The 24,329-nt window shown below is 39.6% G+C and overlaps 1 protein-coding gene across 1 annotated transcript; it reads left to right on the top strand.

Moving 5' to 3' along the window:
* Positions 1-184: 184 nt before the first annotated feature.
* On the top strand, positions 185-23,071 carry FAM228B (family with sequence similarity 228 member B). The gene is given in 11 exon segments (XM_040496869.1): positions 185-307; positions 1,117-1,247; positions 3,982-4,050; positions 6,551-6,742; positions 7,360-7,440; positions 12,194-12,281; positions 12,376-12,532; positions 19,085-19,192; positions 22,207-22,255; positions 22,257-22,352; positions 22,949-23,071. Coding segments are annotated over 10 exon segments (1,062 nt in total). The 5' UTR covers positions 185-307; positions 1,117-1,148.
* The last annotated feature ends 1,258 nt before the right edge of the window (positions 23,072-24,329 follow it).

Raw genomic sequence — 24,329 nt, forward strand, 5'->3', positions numbered from 1 at the left:
CCAGGAAAAGCCGTCCCGTCAACGGTCGCGGGGGGGGGGGGGGGCGCCCCCCCCGGGGCGGGAAGGCGATGTGCCTCGCTATTGGCTGCGATGGCTGTCCGTCACCGAGAAGGGCTTCGGTTTGGCTCTCTAACCACCACCCGCCCACTAGTGCGGGCACCACAGGTGTTCAGGTTACAAACCCGCCGGACTGGTCTTGAGGAGCGCAGTTGGGTGCGGCTCAGGAGTTCCGGGGCCGCTCTCCAGGCCCTGAGCCCCGCAGAATTCTGACTCGTCGTCGTCTGTCGCGGCACAGGGTCCGTTGGGGGTGCGTCGGGAGACGCTAGACGCGAACGTTCTGCCATTCCGAGGCGACGGGCCCGATCTGAGGGGGCCGCAGGCTCCGGCGGGCTCACTCTCCGCAGCCGACGACTGCTGGGCCGTGGGCCGTCGGGCCGGGCCCCCGCGTGCTGCAGGGAGCCGAGGGCCCAGTCAGTCTTGGGGGAGGGAGGAGCTGGGGTATCTGTCGTGGTCCGCAACTCTCCTGCCGGGCCGGGCAGAGCACGCACGCATCTTGCGGACGGGGTGGGAGGGGAGGGATGGGGGTCGTGGGTGCTGTAGGTCTACAGCGGGCGCAAGCCTTAATGATAGCTTCCCCCTCAGATGACAGTCCTTGTGTGTGTATGTGTTGGGGGGAGTGCTTTGGGCGTCCTAGAGCTTGAGGTCACGCAGAGATGGTCTGAAAACCCCTCCTTTCTATATAAGCAGCCCTGCTTGTGTGGGCTTCGGTAGCCAGGAACTTGCAACTCTCCGGGTTGGCGGCCCTCGGTCAGGAAAGTGCTGCAGTGCGACCCCTAGAGACCCGGCTGGTAATTGCCACCCCGGCTCCGACGGGCTGTGTTGTAGGAGGACGTGGGAAGCCTGGAATTACAGGGGGACGCGGGTCAGTCCAGGGAGAACCTCCCCTGCTTAGAAGAGGCTGGGTCTGAAGACATCATCAGAAACCTCATGGTGAAGGCCTCTGTGTGGGTGGCTGCTAATTCAGAATCCGTTCCACACCTGTTCGTAGTGGCCAAGGCTTGTTAATTAAGAGAAAATAGGACTGAAGCCTCATTAACGAGTAAGTGAATCTTCTAGTTTTTCTAGGAGCTCCGTTATTTGCGACCACAATGACAAATTTAGACAGTGATGATATGCTAACTGACAAGCTTCATAAGCCCAAGAGCTCGAAAGAATGGTTGGAACCACAGCCACTTCATCTTATGGAGGTAACGGTAGTATGGCATTTTGAAGTTTATATTTGGGCAGTTGCACTGAGATCTGGCTTGTGCTTAACAGTTTTTCTATGTTTTGTGCTTCATTTCTGTCCTTTATTATTCCATTTATTCTACTTTGTATTTTCATTTTCTAGTTTCTTAAGGCGGAATCATCGGTAATTGATTATAGGCCTTTACTGTATAACAAAGTTAATAAGTTTCTCCTGAAGCGCTCTTAAAAAAAATAAAAAGTTTATCCATTTTTGAGGGAGAGAGAGCTCACGTGAGCGGGGGAGGGGCAGACACAGAAGGGGAGAGAGACTCTCAAGCAGGCTGAGTCCTGCCAGCACTGAGCTGGACTTGGGGTGCCATCTCATGAACTGTGAGATCATGACCTGAACGGAAATTGAGAGTTCGGTGCTCAACTGACCGAACCACCCAGGCGCCACTCTCCTGAAGTACTCTTGCAAGCTGCATCACCTAAATTTATATATGTTTGTATTTTGGAAAACATATATATATGTTGTATTATATATGTTTGTATATTTGTAATTTCTTTTTTTCTAAACAGCTTTATTAAGGTATAATTGGTACACAATAAACTGCGTATATTTGAAGTGTACAGTTTGAACATTTTTGACACATGTAGCCACACGTGAAACCACCACAATTAAGAGAATGAACGTATTCGTTATGCCCCAAATTTCCTCCTCCTGTACCTACCCTCCTTCCTTTGCCTATCCCCAACCAAGGCAATCACTGATGTGCTGTCACTTGGGTTAATTTTGCCCTTAAAAAATTTTATGCAGATGTAATCTTACAGTATGCTTTTTTGTCTGGCTGCTTTTACTCATCATAATTATTTTGCGATTCATCTGTGTTGTGGCATGTATCAGTATTTTATTTACTTATTTGCTAAATGCTGTATAGTTTATCCATCCTGCTGATGGATATTTGGGTTGTTTGCATTTTTTGGCTGTCACAAATAAAGCTGTTAGGAACAATCATGCACATGTCTTTTTATGGACATACACTTTCATTTCTCTTGGGTACATATCTAGTTGTAGAAGGACTGGGTCATATGGTAAATGAATTTAACTTTTTATGAAAGTGCCAAACTGTTTTCCAAAGGAGTCTGCCTTGTACATACACAGTTCAAGGATCTGCCAGAGATTTGGTCAATTAATTTGTAAAATTTATGGCATCCGCTCTATGACTTTCTCCTTTCAGGTATTTCTCCTTTGACTTTCCAGCTACTCTGGTTTCCCTGAACTCTGTCTTCTAATTCTTGAATTTTGTAAAAGTTCATGTTTCAGAGTTTGAGCCCTCTCCTTTAGCTCTGATGGAGGCCTCCTCTTAGACAAAAGTCCATAAAAACTGAAAATTTATCCACTGCCGTTAGTCTCTTTTTCTAATTATTGACTACATTCTTGTTTCTCCCTGTTTTTGGTCAGTCTCCAGTGTCTTCAGATTGTTGTTTTTTCTATTTTTGTCTAGAATATTAATTCAGTACCCATCTTGGTTTTGAGAACAACAGATTTGCCAGGAATAGCAATCCTGTGAGGCAGAAAGAACAAAGAAAGTAAATCTGGAGTTAGATACATTTGAGATTAAATTCTTGTCTGCAGGCAGGATTTTCTAGGCTTCTAGTTGTTGCTTAACTCCCATGACTCTTAATTTACTTGGGTGTTAACCATCCTTGGGAAGTTAGGTTCTTGGATTTTCAGATTTTACTCATCTGTTTTGAAAACAAGAGTAGTGGAACTGAAAACAGCTATTTCCAATGATAGTTAATTTGAGAATATTTTTTGTGTAGTTATGAATGGATTTTAAAGGCCCACCCAAAATGTCTGTCACTTTGGGCAATTAAAAAAAACTAATCATGTTTCCATTGTGGTAAAATAAATATAGTATCAAAGTTCGCTATTTTTAACCATTTTTAAGTGTACAATTCAATGACATTAATTACAACCTCTTGTATTTCTGGCAGATATTAATTGTGGAAGATTTGTTATAAAAATGGAAAAAATTAATGTTATGGACTGTTTCCTGAAGATTGTGTTGCTTTAAAATCTAAAAATGACTTGGATATAAACAAATTTATTGGGGCGCCTGGGTGGCGCAGTCGGTTAAGCGTCCGACTTCAGCCAGGTCACGATCTCGCGGTCCGTGAGTTCGAGCCCCGTGTCAGGCTCTGGGCTGATGGCTCAGAGCCTGGAGCCTGTTTCCGATTCTGTGTCTCCCTCTCTCTCTGCCCCTCCCCCGTTCATGCTCTGTCTCTCTCTGTCCCAAAAATAAATAAATGTTGAAAAAAAAAATTAAAACAAAACAAATTTATTATTAGTATTTGATAGCTATAATGACTAAATGAATTAAAGTAGAATTCACTAATGATTGAATGAATTCAAATAGAGGCCTGATTGTGTTTTAACCCATAAAGGTGAAAGGCTTTTATGAAATGTGAAAAAAAAGATGAGTTCTGCTTACCATGTGACTCTGGGCAAGTCATTTGTCCATGCTGGAATTCAAAATGTCTGTGATTTGAGTTATTTTTTGCCCTTGGATGAGCTATAGCAAATAGCAGAAAGATTCAAATGCTCTTTAAAAGTACTGGATGATATGATTTGAGGTAGAAAAATTGTATTTATGGAGAACTTTCCAGGGAGATGTCTGTGAGTCCAGATAGTATTAATAATTTGATTTTTTTTTAAGATTTGATTTTCAAAATTTCATTCTGTAATTATAGGTATTAGCTAAAGAAGATATTGATGCAGCTATTCAATCAATATTATATAGAGAAAATCATGTAATTAAGGTAAGAATTGGCTACAGAATGTGTCATGATTAAAAATTAATTTTGTTTTTCCCTTTTAGATGGAAAATAGAATTGAAAACACTCATTAGTGCCTAGGATTAACCTTAAGAGAAATCTGAGATTGTTTTAATTGACTTCCTATCTTTTTATTTGTGGGGATTCTTTCACAGGTACTTTTTTTTAAGTTTATTTATTTATTTTGAGAGAGTATGGGCAGGGGAGGGGCAGAGGGAGGTAGAGAGAGAGGATCCCACACAGGCTCTGTGCTTAGAGCACAAGATGCAAGGCTTGAACTCATGAACTGTGAGATTATGACCTGAGTTGAAACCAAGAGTCTGATTCTTAATCGACTAAGCCACCCAGATGCCCCTCACAGATACTTTTATATAAGAGTTTTCCCCTAGTCACTTGTTCTTTCATCTAATGGGGCTTCTGTGTATTCTTACGAGTTTTAAGAGCTGTTATTGGGACTCACTGACTAATTATTACTCAGGTATGCATAGGTAGAAGAAGGCTTTAACTGTATCAGCACGGGCTTAATTATAAGACAAGATGAATGTCCACGTGTGGTGAGCACTGGAGTGGGTAACAGGAAAAGAGCTATTCGTTAAGAATGATTAAAGTGTGGAGCTCCTGGGTAGTTCAATTGGTTAAGCATCGGACTCTTGATCTCAGCTCAGGTCTTGATCTCAGGGTCATGAGTTCAAGCCCTGCATTAGGCTCTGCTCTGGGCATGAAGCCTACTTAAAAAAAAAAAAAAAAGGTTGAAGTGTGCTATGACCTGAATCTAAGAAGGGGTATAAGTTAGAGAAGCTCTCAGGGTTCTTGGTTTATTTTTTTTTCATTTTGAATTTCATGTGGTTGATTGATTGTAGTAATCACATGATTTCATTTGCTAGATGAAAGGTGGATAAGTTTTGGATAAAAAAAGTTTAGTGTATAGCCTAAATCAGTCATTTTCTTTATTTACAGGCTGCTTGCCATTTCATCCAGGTTGTGCTACATTTCTGCCTCTTTACTCTTGTCTTTTTTTTCCCAATAGATTTTTCTTCTTCCACATTCTCTCATACCTTCTCTTCCTAGATAACTCCTTATATTTTGAGAGAGAGAGAGAGAGAGAGAGAGCAAGCGAGCACGAGTTGGGGAAGGGCAGAGAGAGAGAGAGGGAGACACATAATCTGAAGTAGGCTCCAGGCTCTGAGCTGTCAGCACAGAGCCTGATGTGGGGCTCGATCTCATGAGCTGTGAAATCATGACCTGAGCCTAAGCTGGATGGTCAACTGCTTGAGTCACCCAGGTGCCCCCTAGGTAACTCCTTTAAGGCCCATCCCAAATGTGTCCCACTGTAGGAATAAAAAAAAAAATTAGTCACTTTTTTCCATTGTGGTAAAATATATATAACATAAAATTAGCTATTTTAAACCTTTTTTTTTTTTTTTTTTATGAGAGAGAGAGAGAGTGAGCAAGAGTGCACACTTGAGGGGAAGGGGCACAGGGAGAAGGAAAGAGAATCTTAAGCAGGCTCCACACCCAATGTGGAGCCTGACACAGGTCCTGATCTCATGAACTTGAGATCTATGACCTGAGCCAAAATCAAGAGTCAGACACTTAACTGACTGAGCCACCCAGGTGCCCCTTAACCATTTTTAAGTGTACAATTCAGTGACATTAATTATTCACAGGTTGTGCAATCATCATTACTATTTATTTCCAAATAGATGGATGTTGTGAAACCATCACCATTTATTTATCTCTAAAACTTTTCATCACCCCAGCCAAAACTGTATATGCATTAAGTAATGACTTTACATTCCTCCCTCCCCAGAGTCCCTCTGGTAACTTCTGGCTTACCATCTGTCTTTATGAATTTGTTTACTCTAGATAATTTCATATAAGTGGAATCCTACAGTATTTGTCCTTTTGTGTCTGGCTTATTTCACTTAGCATATTGTCTTCAAGATTCATCCATGTTGTAGCCTATGTCAGAACTTCATTCCATTTTATGGCTGTATAATATTGCATTTTGTGTATATACCACATTTTGTTTACACATTCATCTGCTGATGGACACTTGGGTTGTTTTCATCTTTTGGCTATTGTGAATAATGCTGTTACAAACATCGGTATATAAGTATCTGAGTCTTTGTTTTTAGTTCTTTTATAGATACATGCTTATATCTATATGTGTTACAGACAATCTATATGTATTACCTATATGTATATACGTATACATATGTGTATATTATATATACACACACATACATGTTGCTATATTGTCCCTCCTATTTTGTGTATTTGTCTTGTAGTCTATCTCTCTAGGGAGAGTAGGCATGTTGTCTAATATATATATTCATCATTTCTAGTGTAGTGTGTATCACACAGTAGAAGCCAAATAAATCAGTGAATGACTTTGTGAGTTATTCTTAGGAATATAAATGAAGTTTAAATTTTAGTACAAAATAACTTTAGGATAATTGCCTTTTCTGTCATTGTTTAATAGGAACTAGATAAGTATTTACAACATCATGACTTCTTAAATGCAAGAAGAAAAGAGAGGTTATATAAAAGATGGACTGACCACGTGGCAGATCCTCTCCAGAAGAAAATTATAGAAAAAGTTTGTTCACATAAGAATATTAAAAAAAGGAGACAAGAAGAATTAGATGGTTTTTTAAAACATGTAAATAAAAAGGTACTAAGAAGTCATTTGATACTTGTTTCAGTTGGTTTAAAATGGTGATTATAATCAAACAGCTTATCTCTTCCACTGTATATATGTATAATCTCTACTCTGTTAGAGCATATACTATTCCTAAATCTAGGACATGTGGAAAGTATGGAGGGAAGAAGGTTAGGTCTGGATTTAAATGTGTATATTAGAGTTATTATTCTTTGCTTTTCTCATGTAATATTTTTGTATACCAATTAAATTTGGCCTCTAGGTTCAATAGATAGGTATAGTTCTAGAACACAGTTATTTACAAAACTATAAGATATTTCTGTTTTGGCATTTCTAAGAGATCTGAGATGTTGACTACTAAACATTTAAAAACAATTTCCCAAATCTGTTAGTGTTCCAACATTCATTATTAATTATAACAAGTTTTAAGTAGATCCCTTCTATCACTATAATATTTATTACTTGGCTACCTTAAGTTTAACTTCAAATTTGGCCTTCCCTTCCATTTTGTATTTGTCATTAATGCCGTTTTGAAGCAGAAGAATGGAATTGTGTGTTTCACTCTTGACTCCTGTTATGCTCAAAGTTGTGTACCTCTTGTTATGTGTAGTTTTATTTCCTTCCTGTAGGGAAATGCATTTATAGAGCATTATGATCCGAAAGAGTATGATCCTTTTTATATGAACAAAGAGGACCCGAATTTTCTGAAGGTACGATAGACTTCTAATTTTTGATATTATGTGGTTGGTTTTTTTGAGCAGCCCTAATGTATGGGTAGTCCTTTAGTGATTCCCCAGGAATGCAGTAGCATCTTTTTTTTTTTTTTTGAGAGAGTGTGAGTGGGGGAAGGGCAGAGAGAGGGGGACAGAGGATCAAAAGCAAGCTCTGTACTAACATCAGCAAGCCTGATGTGGGGCTCAAACCCATGAACTGACCTGTGAGATCATGACCTGAGCTGAAGTTGGAGGCTCAACTGACTGAGCCACCTAGGTGCCCCAGAATACAGTAACATCTTCAGAATTGTTACCCATCTCCATATCTTAGGAATAAAAAACCCCGAAGTCCAGGGGTGCCTTGGTGACTCTTGACTTTGGCTCAGGTCATGATGTCGCAGTTGGTGAGATTGAACCTGCATCAAGCTCTGTGCTGACGGTGCGGAAACTGCTTGGGATTCTTTCTCCCTCTCTCTCTGCCCCTTACCCAGTTACTCATGCTCTCTTTCAAAATAAATAAACTAAAAAAAAAAAACAAAAACCCAAATCAAAAAACAACAAAGTCCAAAGTAAATTAAACTTCAGTAAAAGTTGAAAATATTATATAATACTCGGATGATAGGTAACATTTAAAATTTTCAAAGACTCTAAAAAGTTTGTTACAAATGTAATACATTTTCATGATAAATGAACAGAATTGATACTTAAATAAAACCACTCACAATTCCATTACCCAGAATGAACTCATTAACACTTCCCTGTATATCATTTTGGATATCCAAGGTTTCTTTGTAAAATAGATTTATTTTACAAAAATGGAGTAACACACATTAGGTTCATACCCTGCATTTTTTTCCTCAATACTTTTGTGTGTGTGTGTGTGTGTGTGTGTGTGTGTGTGTGTGTGTGTGTGTGTGTTTTAAAGAGAGATTGGGACGACTGGGTGGTTCAGTCATTAAGCGTCCAACTTGGGCTCAGGTCATTTCAAGGTTAGTGGGTTCAAGCCCTGCGTTAGGCTCTGTGCTGGCAGCTCAGAGCCTGGAGCCTGCTTCAGATTCTGTCTCCCTCTCTCTCTGCCCCTCCCCCACTCATGCTTTGTCTGTCTCTCTCTCTCTCAAAAATAAGTAAACATTAAAATTTCAAGAGAGAACTATAGCATGAGTAGGGGAGAGGGGCAGAGGGAGAGACAATCTCAAGCATGCTGTATGTTCAGTGTGGAGTCTGACACGGGACTCAGTCCCATGACCCCAGCCAAAATTAAGAGTTGGTTGCTCAACTGACTGAACCACCCAGATGCTCCCCTTTTTTTCTCAATAGTTTTATGATTTGCTCTTTCTTTGTCAATAAATGTAAATACATAATTTTAATCATTGCATAGTATTCTATTAATAATAATTGCTAACTTACACTGAGGGCTTAACCAAATGTTAGGACTTTTTTTTTCCCCCATCTTTACTACTCCCACATGAAGTAATTTGCAGATGAGGCAAGTGAGACACAGACTGGTTAAGTTACTTTTCACAATCACACAGCTGTAAATAGCAGAACTTATATGGTGTTTCTAACCATATATGGTATCTTGCTATACCACCATTTTTTAAAAACATATTCCCTGTTTTGAACATTTAGATTGTTTTGGACATATTATTGTTATAAATGACATGATGAACTTCCCTGTAACTGTTTAATTTTTTCCTTAGGATAACTTGCTAGAAGTAGAATTGCTAAGTTAAAGGTTATGCATGATTTTGATTCATATTGCCAAATCATCCTCCAGAATAGTTGTATAAATTTATACCCCTACCAGAGTCCATTTTCCCACACTTTTGCTAATAGTGGATATTCTTTCTTTTTTTTAAGTTTATTTATTTTGAGAGAGAGAAAACACAAGTGGGGAAGGGGCAGAGAGACAGAGAGAGAGAGAGAGAGAGAGAGAGAGAGAGAGAGAGAGAGAGAGAGAGAGAATCCCAAGCAGGCTTCTCATAACCAGTGCAGAGCCTGGTGCGGGACTTGAACTCATGAACTGCGAGATCATGACCTGGGCTGAAATAGGACATTTAACCACCTGAGCCACCCAGGCAGCCTGCTAATAGTGGATATTATTAAACAAAATTAAAATCCTTGAGTCATTGACATTTTATTTTTTTAAATGTTTATTTTTGAGAGAGAGTGAGTGGGAGAGGGGCAGAAGGAGAGAAGACAGAGAAACCCAAGCGGGCTTCACACTGTCAGTGCAAATCCTGATGTGGGGCTTGAACTCACAAACTGTGAGATCCTGAGCTGAGCCAAATCAAGAATCGAATATCTAACCAACTGAACCACCCAGGCACCTGAGTCATAGACATTTTAAACTGTTGGCATTTGCAGGCAAAGCAGATTTTTGTTTTTTGTTTTTTGCCAAATTGGGGTGTGTGCATGTGCCATTGTCCCTATTTTAATAGGTAGGAGTTAAACTGAGAGTTTAAAGTTAGAGCCTTAGTTTACTAACTAGTATAATAACTAGTTAAGGGACAGAATTGGGATTTGAAACTATATCTTTTTGGTATCAAAATTCAAGTTCTTTTGCCATTCTGCTTTTTTTTTTCTTTTTTTAATTTTTAAAATTAAAAATTTTTTTTTTTTATTTTTTAAACCTTCTGTGATTCAACGTTTATTTATTTTTGGGACAGAGAGAGACAGAGCATAACGGGGGAGGGGCAGAGAGAGAGGGAGACACAGAATCGGAAACAGGCTCCAGGCTCTGAGCCATCAGCCCAGAGCCTGACACGGGGCTCGAACTCACGGACCGCGAGATCGTGACCTGGCTGAAGTCGGACGCTTAACCGACTGCGCCACCCAGGCGCCCCTAAAAAAATTTTTTTTAATTTTCAAAATTAAAAAAAAAATTTTTAACTTTTAAAATTAAAATTTGTTTTTTAATTTACATCCAAATTAGTATATAGTGCAACAATGATTTCAGGAGTAGATTCCTTAGTGCCCCTTACCCATTTAGCCCATCCCCCCTCCCACAACCCCTCCCGTAACCCTCTGTTGTCCATGTTTATGAGTCTCTTCTGTTTTGTCCCCCTCCCTGTTTTTATATTATTTTTGTTTCCCTTCCCTTATGTTCATCTGTTTTGTCTCTGAAAGTCCTCATATGAGTGAAGTCGTATGATTTTTGTCTTTCTCTGATTAATTTCACTTAGCATAATACCCTCCAGTTCCATCCACATAGTTGCAAATAGCAAGATTTCATTCTTTTCGATTGCTGAGTAATACTCCATTGTGTGTGTGTGTGTCTGTGTGTGTGTGTCTGTGTCTGTGTGTATACACACCACATCTTTATCCATTCATCCATTGATGGACATTTGGGCTCTTTCCATACTTTGGCTATTGTTGATAGTGCGGCTATAAACATGGAGGTGCATGTGTCCCTTCGAAACAGCACACCTGTATCCCTTGGATAAATGCCTAGTAGTGCAATTGCTGGGTAGTAGGGTAGTTCTATTTTTCGTTTTTTGAGGAAACTCAATACTGTTTTCCAGAGTGGCTGCACCAGCTTGCATTCCCAGCCATTCTGCTTTTATAAATGAACATGATAGGTGACCTCTTAAGTGGAACACTTTGAGGTTATAACAGCAGTTCTCAGAGTGAGGTACATAGATCTTTGAGAGCCCTGAAACCCTTTTAAGGGACCTATTAGGCTAATTGTTTCATAATAGTGCCAAATATTATTTACCTTTTTTATAGTGTTGACATTGACTCTGATTGTGCAAAAGCAATGGTGGGTAAAGCTGTTGGTACTTAGAACAACTTAAATCAGTGTCACCAAATCATACCAGTCATTATTCTTCATTGCCATGTACTCACATTTAAAAAATTGCAATTTCACTTAAGGATGTCCTTGACCAAACACTAAAAATTATTAATTTTATTAAATCTTGCTCACATCTAAGTACACATCTTTTTAAATATGGTAAATATGGAAACAGTACTTCTGCCTACTGAAATGCAGCATGATTGCTTGAATTGTCAGCTATACTGGTTGATTTTTTTTTTTTCATGGTACATTTTTTTTTAAAGAATGATTTATGAATTGTAGTTATTAAGTGTTGGATATTTGGCAGACATTTTTTGGAAAAGTAATGAAGTCACTTCAAGAAAAATAACTGACAGTGTTTGTTGCCAATGATAAAATGTGAGCTTTCAAGCAAAAAACTGAATTTTGGAAAAATATTCAGCATCATGAGTGTTACAGCTTTCTGCTACTCTTAGAATTTTCTGATGAGATTGATAATGATGTTAATGACTGTGATTATAGCATAATGAAATGTATTGACAATTTGGAAGATCTCACGTAACTCAGTGATATAATTTCTTCCAACTAATCCATGACATGGATAAAAGATCCATTCAAAGCTCAAGATAGACCAATGGGTTTTTATGTAACTGAGGTTGAAAAATTTATTGACATAGTTTCACATTCCATGTCATAACTTTTAAGAAACTACAACTTATTGAATTTGGGTATAGTGTCTAAGAAGAATATCCACAATAATCTGAAAAAACCATTAACACAAGAGCTAACCATGACTGGTGGGCCTTGCAAAGAGATGTATTGGAGTGCTCCCATCTCTTTGTAAATGGATAAACTGAAGTAGTTTGTAGATACTATATTCTTGATTTTTTCAGGCTTAGGTGTCATACACAGATGATTAGGATGCACTGAAAAAGACGCAATCCTGCCCTTAAACACTTGCTTTTCTTGTAGGTTACCATTCCACCATTTCGTGATCCTTTGAAAAAGGCACAATATGACAAAGATGATGATAAAAGAACTCTTCTTCAGTGTGAGACTGGTACTTAGTGCCTAATTGTTACGTGATTTCATAACCCAGAAGCAATGGGAGTTGCATTTAAGTGTGCTGATTTAGGTTACTAATCTTCCTACAGGCAAAATATGTACAATGAAAGAATTTAAAGAGGTTGAGAAGGCCAAACTGCATTCCAGGTTTCCAAGAATTTCTAATTCAAGGCACTTTATGACTCCAAATAAATGGCTTATGCTGCCTACAACCTACATAGAAAGTGAATTTTGTAAAAGGAGCAGGTAATGGTTAATAGAAATTATTGAACCTCTTGGAATTTGAAAACTGGAGACAGTGGTATAAATTTTGTCATAATTATGATTTTTTTTTAATTTCATTTTTCAATGAGGAATCCATAATTCTTTGTTCCTCTTTGTGATGTTTCTTTTCTCTTGGGCACTTTCAAGATTTTCTCTTTGCTTCTCATTAGCTAGGTTATGTCGTCTTTATTTTCCTTTCTATTTATCCTACTTAGGGTTCTTTGAGATTCTTGTATCTGTGGTTTGACATCTTTCATCATTTGGAAAATTTGAGGCCATTATCACTTGAAATATTTCTTATGCCCTATTCTTTGTTTTTCTTTTCCTTCTGAGACTCCTTATATGTATGTTACACCATTTGATATTGTCTCCATAGTTCTTAGTTTGTTTTTTGTGTTAAAAAAATTTTTTTTCCTAATTGTATTTCAGTTGGACAATGTCTACTAACCCATCTGTTTTTTTTTTTCCTACTACCCTATCTTTAAGTTCACTGAGCCTTTCCTCAGCCGTGCCTCATTTGTTGATCAGCTCATCAGAGGAATCCTTGGTCTCTGTTGTGATTTTTATTTTTAACATTTCCGTTTGATTTTTAAAAAATAGTTTTAATTTCTCCTGAAATTTGCCATCTGTTTATATATGTTCACCTTTCCACTAGATGCTTTAACATATTTTTTTTTTATAAATTTTTTTTTTTTAACGTTTATTTACTTTTGAGACAGAGAGAGACAAAGTATGAACTGGGGAGGGGCAGAGAGAGAGGGAGACACAGAATCTGAAACAGGCTCCAGGCTCTGACCTGTCTGCACAGAGCCCGACGCGGGGCTTGAACTCACGGACCGCGAGATCATGACCTGAGCCGAAGTCGGACGTTTAACCGACCAAGCCACCCAGGCGCCCCAGATGCTTTAACATATTAATCATAGTTATTTTAAATTATTTATCTGATAGTTCCCATGGTAGGGGGGAGGGGTATTTCTCAATCTGGTTCTGTTGATTGCTTTCACTCTTGACAATGGGTTATTTTGTCTTGCCCCTCTCCCCAATATCTTGTAATGTTTTATTAAATGCTCGATATTTGAGGTTATTGTGTCTTGCCTTTTTTTTTTCTTTGCATGTCTTGTTATTTTTGATTGAATGCCAGGCATTAGAGGTAGACCAGTATAGACGGAGTATGTCTAGAAAACGGATATGCTTTTTCTTCTGTCAACCATTAGTGTGGAGAATTGGTCTTATCTAGTCAGAAGTTGAGCTGGGTTTAGGTATTATTGCTATTGTTACCTTTAGTGCACCTTAGGCTTCAAATACCTCTAGTGGTGAGCTGCTGTTACCTTGTGCTTAGGGTGGGGGCTGGTAGGCCAGAAGGGTTTTCTGAAGTGTTCCTGCTCCCTCTTCATTTTTTGGCTATCTCTGCAAGCCTGCATCACAGAGGTGTGTGTGAGAGGTGTGGGGTGAGTCTCTCTGTGTTCTTGCTTCATCCCCAGAAGTACACTGCTATTGCTTGTTGCTTATTGCTAGGCTCATAGTGGCAGCAGAGGAATTTTTCTGTTTTCTTGTCCTGCCTCAGTTTTAGGCATGTTCTATGTGGTTGGGCCTCAGGAGCAGCATGTTCTTAGAGTTCCTTCCCCTTCTCTCTCTGGCAGTCAAACTACCTTGTGTGGTTGTTCTTGGGTAATAGTTTCCTGCCCCTCTGCCAATAGTAGCAGATGTCTGCTTGGTATAGGTATAGGATTCTGGACTGAAAGCTGTTTCTTGTCCCTCCTCCTGGGACAGAGGGTTTTTGCTTCTGTCCTTATCCTAGTAGCAGTGGATCCTTGCCTTGCTCCTGGGTGTACCCCTCTTATTCCTCTTCCATAGGCAGGCAGGTTTTGCTTTTCTCTCCCAGAAGCAGTATATCTTTGCTTGTTGTTCTGGAGGGGGGGTGGGAAGAATTACTTGCCTCTTTCCAGCAGCTTAAGGCTTTTGCTTTATAGTAGGGAAGGATCCAAGGAAGGGGGTAGGGCATTGCGCTTGTTTACCTGAAGCTCTTGATCTCTTCCTATACTTCTTTGCCACTGATGGTGCCTTTCTCTGGTGTTCTGCTCTGTGCCCATTCTTTTTTTGAGGAAAACACTGTTCCCAAGACTTTGTTAAATGCTACTTTAACACTTCCTCTGTGAAGTATTTCCAGTTCACCTCCTTATACTAGGCAGTCTGGTCCAGGCCCTCTTTTGTCCCACCAGTTGACATACATGTATTGTTTCACTTATCACACAGTTTGCAACTGTCTGCTTATCTGTGAAGTGAATGAGTATATGACCAGTCACTGGTTAAGTCTGTGAAACTAGGTTGGAGCCATTTTGTGAAAAGCCTTCAATACCAGCTTAAAATTGGGATTTTATCATGTAGGGATTGGGGAGTCATTGAGGACAGCATGAAATCCTGGAAACTTTAATCTGGCATATGATGTATATGATAGATTGGAGATAAGATAGGACAAGAAGCTGGAGATTGTTGAGGTTTTATAAGGATCTATCTTCTGTTGATAAAGGCCTCAGGATGTGGCAAAAGGAATTGAAATGAAGAGACTGATGTGATGAAACAAAGGGATTTTAGATTTTGTTGGCCAGATTTGGAAGGCCAGGGAAAAGAGTCAGAGAGGAATTCAGATTTGAGATTTATCTTATATATTAGTCTCCTAAGGCATTTGTAACAAAGTGCTACACACTGTGTGGCTTAAAACAACAGAAATTTATTCTCTCATAGTTCTGGAGGCTGGAAGTATAAAATCAAGATGTCAGCAGGGCCATTCCCTCTATGAAGGCTCTAGGGGAGGCTCCTTCCTTGCCTCCTTTCTAGCTGCTGGTGGGTGCTGGCAGTTTTTTTAGTTGGTTTACATACAGCCTTAACACTCTAATGTCTGCCTCCATGGTCATATGGTCTTCCCTCTGTGTCTGCATCCAGTTTCCCTCTTATAACATCTGACACTGGATTAGAGCCCACCCTAATCCATCATGACCTCATTTTAACTTGATTACATCTACAAAGACCTTATTTCCAAACAAGGTCACATTCACAGAGATGAGAGTTTAGGATTTGAATATATCTTTTCTGGGGGACACAGTTCAACTCCTATATCAAATTAATTCAATCAAAGTATCATGCGTTGAGTTGTAATTGCTTTAAATAACTTAGAGAAGATAGCCATTTAAAATAGATAATTCCGGGGGCGCCTGGGTGGCTCAGTCGGTTAAGCGGCCGACTTCGGCTCAGGTCATGATCTCGCAGTCCGTGAGTTCGAGCCCCGCGTCGGGCTCTGTGCTGACAGCTCAGAGCCTGGAGCCTGTTTCAGATTCTGTGTCTCCCTCTCTCTGACCCTCCCCCATTCATGCTCTGTCTCTCTCTGTCTCAAAAATAAATAAATGTTAAAAAAAATTTTTTTAAATAGATAATTCCATTACAATGTGGCAAATGTGATAATACTGATATGCACAGGTTATTATGGAAGCACAGAGGAAGGGCACTTAACCCAGCCTAGTAGAAAATATAACAGTGGGATCTTGGATAGAAATAAAATAACGAAGAGGAGCATCAGTTTCTTGGGACTGAAATCATTCAATGTTTGTCTTATATAATTATATTAATTAAAAAAAATGATGTCTAGTTTGGGTGAATCCAAGACTTAGCAGACACATCTGTAGGAAAATCAATATGGGAGACGGCTTTATAGAGGAGGGACTCCTCCATAGAGGAGGGTTGCCATTCTGTCTTCCATTTTATTTATTTATTTATTAAGTTTATTTATTTTGAGAGAGAAACAGAGCGAGCAGGGGAAGGGTAGAGAGAAAGGGAGAGAGAGAATCCCAAGCAGACTCCACACTGTCAGTGCAGAGCCCAATGCGGACTTGAACTCACAAACCATGAGTTCCTCACCTGAGCTGAAACCAAAAGTCGGTTGCTTAACTGACTTGAGACGCCCAGGGCCTCCCTGTCTTCCATTTTATACTGTAATAGTGGAGACATTTTCCCCCCTGAAATTCAGCCTTTAATATTCAATTTTAGTGTACCTTAAATATCTTTATTTTATTCTCATTCTTTAAAGACAGTTTGCATTGTAGGTTGATAACTTATTTTATCTGAATGCTCTAAAGATATAATTCTCTTGCTTTTGGTTTCTATTGTTTATGAGAAGTCTGCTGTCATTCTGGTTTTTGTCTTTTCTCCGTGGCTGCTTATAAAATCTTTGTCTTTAGTGTTTGGCACTCTTGCTACAGGTGTCTAGGTACGGATTTCTTTTTATTTAACCTACTGGTATATATTGTGCTTTCTGGATCTCTGTATTCATGTTTTTCATCAGTCAGGAAAATTCGCAGCAATGATCTCTTTATTGTTTTTTCTTTATTCTTTCCCTTTTGCTTCTGGATTCAGACATATATTAGACCTTTTTATATCTTAATATCTTTTAATTTGTATTTCATATTTTCCATCTTCTTAGAATGGAATATGTTTTGAATATGTTTTCCAGTTTACTAATTCTTTCCTCACTGTGCTCAATATTAGCATTTAAATTTCTTAAATTTCCTCCTTCCAATATGCTTCTTCATTTCTGATAGGCTCTTAACTGTTTTCTTATATTGGTGATTGGATCATTTCTTTCTTTAAAATACATTGATACATTGATATATACTACATTCTACATTTGATAATTCCAAATTCTGTATTCCTTGAAGAAGCTAAATCTATTGTTTTCTCTGCTAATTCTCAATTATAATGGTTTATTTTCTTGTATGCTTTGCTTAGTGAATTTTATTTATGATTTAATGACATGATTTGACCTTTGGGTATCCTATTGGCCCAGTCTAGGGGAGGATTTGTTTCTGTTTCTGCCTCTGCTTGTAGCTAGGATACCATTAACCTGGGCCCACTTAAGCTCCCTTAAAAGGTCTATGCTTAGTGTGACAGTCTCAAGTTTGGTGTCCTCACATTATAGCTGGTACATGGCTTAGTATCAAGTTAACTCTGTTATTGGCATCTGCCTTCAGGTGTGTTCTACTTGCTCTTGCTGCCCACCACTATAGATGGACCCAGCTTCCCACATTTCTGGCCTCTACTGTGTGTGTGTGTGTTAAGAAGACTTTTTTTTTTCCCTTTAATATCTCTTGTGAGATAGTGATGCCTCCAAGAATGAGTGGATTCCCTCTAAGCTGTGAATTTCAAACTGGCATAGACAGTGTGGGTTTCTATAGACTTTCTAAGGTATTCACAGATAGTTTTAAGGAACTCAATTTTCCTGATTCTGAAGTCTATATGTACTCTTTTTAAAAATTGATCTGCCTGGGAACAAGCCTGCATTCACATCACATCTTAACTCACTTTTTAAAAGAAAGTCATACCTTTCAACCTGGGTGTAAAAAATTCCAGGGTGCCAAATAAAGGGATAAATACAAATACTGTCTTTATTTGTTTTTTATTTGTTTTTTTATTAAAAAAAATTTTTTTTTTTTACGTTTATTTTTGAGACAGAGAGAGACAGAGCATGAACGGGGGAGGGTCAGAGAGAGGGAGACACAGAATCTGAAACAGGCTCCAGGCTCTGAGCTGTCGGCACAGAGCCCGACGCGGGGCTCAAACTCACAGACCGCAAGATCATGACCTGAGCTGAAGTCGGCCACTTAACCAACTGAGCCACCCAGGCACCCCTAAAAATACTGTCTTTAAAGAGAATTCCTTTAATGATGAAGCAAGGAAATTCAACCCATCGGTCTTTCTGTATTTCCCTGTCATGTATATTTTATTTTACTTTAATTAGTTGATTGATGATCGATAGATTTAAAGACTTGCCTTAGAATCAGGGTACTTGGTCTGTGTTGGGTTGCTCTGAATTTGGAATAAAGTCCTATAATTTAGTGATACTTCTTATGAATATAACTGGAATGTTTTGTGGAACTGATAAAATTTTCAAAGTACATTGGCTATAATGCTCATCTAACAGTTTTATGTGGTTACTTTCAGATTTGGTGTGCTTTATTAATATGTTGGTTAAAATCCATTTTATCAAATTATATCCTTAAAGTTTCATAGTAAGACCAACAACACTCATCTTATCCCAAATCTGTTTGAAACAAGAGTTACAAGAGAAATGAGAAACAAAGTTACTTAAACTTACAGTGAAAAATTTTAGGTGTGTCAGTTTCTTTTTTAAATTTTTTTTCAATGTTTATTTATTTTTGAGACAGAGAGAGACACAGCATGAGCAGGGAAGGGGCAGAGAGAGAGGGAGACACAGAATGGGAAGCAGGCTCCAGGCTCTGAGCTGTCAGCACAGAGCCCGACGTGGGGCTCGAACTCACGAACTGTGAGATCGTGACCTGAGCCAAAGTCGAACGCTTAACCGACTGAACCACCCAGGTGCCCCTAGGTGTGTCAGTTTTAAAATGTGCAAGGTGGTGTGTGGTGTTTCAAACTTCTTTTAAGGAGTATATAAACAAAACTCTTTAAGATCACTGTTTCGTTTTCAAAATATCCTTCAAAACATCCTCACACGTTATCTTGTTAAAGGTTAAAAGTGAAAGTGAATTTTAACAACGGTAATTTTGATTTGAAACCCGTGGCAAGAACTCCTCATCCCCTGGAATCTCAAGAAGCAGGAAAAGCACTCATTTACAAGTAAGTCTGGCATTCCATGGCTTTACTGTTTTTTCATTAAAGACGCCTGGCTGTGTTTCCACTCCCACCATCCTTTCAAGTTCTTGGAGCAGTGCTGAGGCACACACCGGGCTCTTGTAGTGTGACATCAGGCATCTCCCACCTCTGTGTCTGGGTGAGGTGGCAACTTTCCTCAACTTCTTCTGGTCTTAAAGAACAAACTGCTGGGGCACCTGGGTGGCTTAGTTGGTTAAGCATCCGACTCTGGATTTCGGCTGAGGTCATGATCTCACAGTTCACGAGTTCAAGTCCCACATCGGGCTCTGTGTTGACAGCATGGCGTCTGCTTCAGATTCTCTCTCCCCTCTCTCTCTGCCCCTACCCCACTTGCACGTGCACATGCTCTCTCTCTCTCTCTCAAAACAAACAAAAAACCCCACAAACTGCTGATACATTCAGAAATAACAAGCACAGACAGAAAATAAATTGTTAAAATTAAAAGTTAGGAGATATTTCATTGGAGTTGGAGCCGTAAAAATGGAATTTTGGACTACTTTTGTTGGATAGTAGGTATAGTCGGAGTGAAGAGATGTTATAAGCAGAGTGGTGGTCCTTACTCTTGTGTGTGTGACTGAGGGAATCATCTCAATTAACTAGTTATGGAATTAAAGTAAGAGATCTCTCTATGTAGTTATATAACGTGTTTAACTATCTGATTAAAACTAATGAGAACCCGCAGATGTTGCTGCAGGGAATGTGAAATGGTCCAGTCACTTTGGAAAATAGTTTGGCAGTTTCTCAAAATGTGAAACATTAAGCAATTCAGCTCCTACCCAGGAGAAATGAAAACATATGTCCATAAAGACTTATACATGAATTCACAATAGCCAAGAAGTGGAAATAACCCGAATATTCATCAGCTGGTAGATGGATAAACAAAATGTGGTATATCTATACATGGAGTATTTGGTGATTAAAAGGAAAGAAGTGCTGATACATGTTACTAAATGGATGAACTTCAAAACTATTATACTCAGTGAAAGAGGACAATCACAAAAGAGCACATATTGTATGCTTGTATTTATATGAAATGTTCAGAAAGGCAGATCTATAGAGACAGGAAGTAGATTGTTGTTGAGCTAGGGCTAGGGTTGGGAAATGGAGAGTGACTGTAAATGAGCATGAGGTTTTTAGACTGATAGAAATGTTCCAAAATTAGATTATGGTGATAGTTGCACAACTCTGTAAACATACTAAAAATCATTGATTTGAATCACTTAAAATGAATGAATTTTATGATGTGTAAGTTACACCTCAGTAACACTTTTTTTTTTTTAATTTTTTTTTTCAACGTTTTATTTATTTTTGGGACAGAGAGAGACAGAGCATGAATGGGGGAGGGGCAGAGAGAGAGGGAGACACAGAATTGGAAACAGGCTCCAGGCTCTGAGCCATCAGCCCAGAGCCCGACGCGGGGCTCGAACTCACAGACCGCGAGATCGTGACCTGGCTGAAGTCGGACGCCTAACCGACTGCGCCACCCAGGCGCCCCCTCAGTAACACTGTTGATGATAATAAAACAAGAACCTGGAGTGCCTGGGTAGCCTAGTTGGTTGTGTCTGACTCTTGATTTTGGCTCAGGTCATGATCCCAGGGTTGTGGGACTGAGCCCTGTGCCAGGCTCCACATCGAGCGTGGAGCCTGTGTGAGATTTTCTTCTTCTCTCTCTGCCCTTCCCCCGCTTACACAAGTGTGCTTGCACATGGTCTCTCTTTCTCTCTCTCTCTCTCAAACAAAACAAAACAAAACAAAAAACAAAACAGCCCTAGCAAAGCAGAAGAAAAATGAGCTTGTGTAATGTTCTTTAGGATGTTGGTGTACAATTCTCTGTCCCTAAAGAGCCCCAAAGTAAGCTGCAGTATTCTTTCCTTTTTCTGAATAGGCTCAGAATTTGATAAATAAATGCAGTATGGCAGAAGGCACAGGGCTTTTAGAGAAGTTTGATGCTGGCATGGGCAGCAGAGAGAATGACTAACTGTAGAAACCTATGACTTTAGAGATGGAGCTGGCCATCGTTCTAGAGGTGTGGTTTAATTATTGGCTGCCTTTTGAATGGGAGCTGAAATTAAGGAATAATAGAAAGTATTGACGCTAAGTCTTATTCACTTGGTAGCTAAAGGCCTTAAAATGAAATGTGTCAGAAACACTCTTGTATACTCGGTTTCAATAGAGTAAGTTTCTGTATAATCCCTAACTGCCACAGTCTCATACATACCTGTTTGGGTCAGGTTTTAGGATAGTAAACATTTAAATCCTATTTAATTTCTATATATAATGTAAAAGGAGGGGTTTTGTCCTCAAATATCCCTTCTAGCAGAGTGGGATCCAGATCTGAAGGAGAATATTGCAAGTTGGAGTACCTGGGGGCCGATATTTTAGACTACTTAAGTCTATGAGTTCCCCTTTGGAAAAAGGAGGTGGAAGATTAGATTCTGGTCTGTGAATTAGGGAAATATCCCAATTATGGCATCGGGGAATGGGGGGAGGCATATTTGTTTTTGGCAAGTTAGACCTTCCTTGGGAAGACACAGTGGACAGCTCTTTGAGGGGGTCATTGACCCTGAAAGAGCCTCACTCAGCTGTTTGATTAAGCAGCAAAGAGATTTCAAATGAAACTATTATTAGAGTAAGGTAATGCTATTTATTTGGGTTTCTTTTTCATAAAAATGTGTAGATTCAAATAGAACTTACCAACTTCAGGAGCGCCTGGGTGGCTCAGTCGGTTAGGCGACCGACTTCAGCTCAGGTCATGATCTCATGGTCTGTGGGTTCGAGCCCAGCATCAGGCCCTGTGCTGACCACTCAGAGCCTGGAGCCTGCTTTAGATTCTGTGTCTCCCTCTCTCTCTTCTCCTCCCCCCCTTTGTGTTCTATCAGAAATAAATAAACGTTAGAACTCATCAACTTCAAATTAAAATATTAAACACTGCAATTGAGTTGCTATTTAAGAGAATTCTTTCTGGTTCCTTCCTGCAGAAACAAAGGATCATCCTTTCTGGAAAAAGAGCCTCTATGTTTTCATGAGAGAAAAGAAACCAAGTCCCAAAGAGGTCAACTCTGAAGGGCACTTTTCTTCCATGGCCCTCAGCCAAGAAGTAAAAAGGGATGAGGACCAGGATGCGGTGAGTGCTGGGATGGTCCTGTTTTGCCATTCACAAGGTAGCAATTGCTGATGCCAAAGTCTGAGTAGCTGGGAGCTTCTCTGTATGACAGGCCTTCAGGAGGAGAGGAGGCAGGGGACTGTACCCCTTTACTCCCAAACAAGGCAAGGGAGACAGTAGAAGAAACTGAGAAGCATTCAGAGGGAATGGAGAGAATTTCTCTGAGAGTTTCACAATGGATATGCCCTCTGGTGGGTGGGCTATCAGATTTTCCTACTTTCTTGTGAATTTTTGCACTTCTTCTGTCTCCCCACCATCTCTAGTATCTCTACTATTTACCACTTATCACACCCAAGCAGGCCCTAAATTTTGTTTCCCTTAACTCAACCAAAACAGGCAGAAAATTATCAAAAGAACCATGTACTAAATTCAATGTGGTAAAATTTAAAGGAGTAAAGTAAAAGCCCCCAAATGTAAAATGTATACAAATGTAGGTGTTCACAGAACACAGATTTCTCATCCTAAGGTGACTACAGTTAAACTTGGTGACCATGTGACTGGTCTAGCGTAGTCTACTGCTTCTAGGTCTAGGTCTACTTGCCACTTTTCTCCTTCAGTTTTCTTCTCTACCCTATGTACAAGGCTCTGGAGTAGAGCCTGTTTTAGGAGTGGATTTGGAGAAGTCACAGCCCACCCTCCTCATCTCCTGGTTAGAAATCAATATGGGAATGGTGTGTTAGTCTGAATATACAGTCTTTCCATCTTCTTCTCTGTCTCTCCAGTTCCTTACTCCCACCCCCAGAAGATAAGGGAGCTACTTTTATTTTTACTCACTCATAGAAGTTTTAGTAAAACTTTATTTTGTAGTTTAACTCCTTTTACTGTCATGTTTTAGTATCCTCCCCTGTGCTTGCTTGCTTGCTTCCTCAACATATAACAGGCACCTACTCTGAGCCGGGCAATCTTTGAGGGGCATAGTGGTAAACAAGAGATAAATCTCTGATCCTTAGGAACTTACATTTGATGGGGGAGCCAGACAATAAACCAATAAGTGTGTAATATGTGAGCTGGTAATAAGTGCAATGGGGAAAATAAAACAGGTAAAGCAGGGCAGGAGAACTACATCAACAGAACAGGCTTAAATAGACAGTGAGGAAAAAAAGTAAGTTGCTTTATACTGATACCTTATGAACCCTCCTTATATATTGTAGTGGTTATAAGTATCTTGAATTTAACCAGCCCCCAGAAGGATTATTCTTTACTTTTGTATTTGCTCCCCTCTTGCTGCCAAACTCGCTTTGCCTCCAGATTTCCCCTTGATTATAATCCAACCAGGATGCCTCAGGACAAAAATCCAAGTGTTGTCTTTGATTTCTTGCTTTACTCACTTCCCACGTCTAACAGGTACTGAGTTCTGTCAGTTTATTCACTTTTCAGTTCCTCACTACTACCACCAGCTCAAGCCATTGTGATCTTAACTGGCTTAGTGCACTGGCCTCCTAACTGATTTTCCTGCTTCTGCTGTTGCCCCTGTATAACCAGTTCTCCATGAAGAAGCTATATTCATTTAAAAAATGTTAGATCAGATTTCTTCCCTACTGTAAACCTTTGAATGACTTTCCCTTCACGCTTTGGATTTTATTCTAATTCCTTAGCATGGTCTCTAAGTCCCTGTACCATTAGGCACCTGCCTTCTCTCCACAGTCATTATGCTCCAGCCTCACCAACTTTGTTTTTGTTTTCTTAATATACCAACTTCATTCCCATCTCAGGTTTTTGCTTCTGCTAGTCCTTCCACCTGGAACACTCTTTCCCTAGATCTCTCCATGTCTCCCTCAGTTCACTCAGACCTCTGCACAAATACCTTCTCAGAGAAGACTTCTCTGACTTCTCTACCTAAAATAGTCCCCCTCATCCATTCGCCTATCCTCCCTACACCCTTTACCTGTAAAGAGGTGGGATCCAGGACTCAAATGGAGGGCAGGACAAGCCATCCAT

Source organism: Herpailurus yagouaroundi, unplaced genomic scaffold (assembly GCF_014898765.1).
Source record: "Herpailurus yagouaroundi ecotype Mexico unplaced genomic scaffold, PumYag 188, whole genome shotgun sequence".
NCBI classification, from domain to species: domain Eukaryota; kingdom Metazoa; phylum Chordata; class Mammalia; order Carnivora; family Felidae; genus Herpailurus; species Herpailurus yagouaroundi.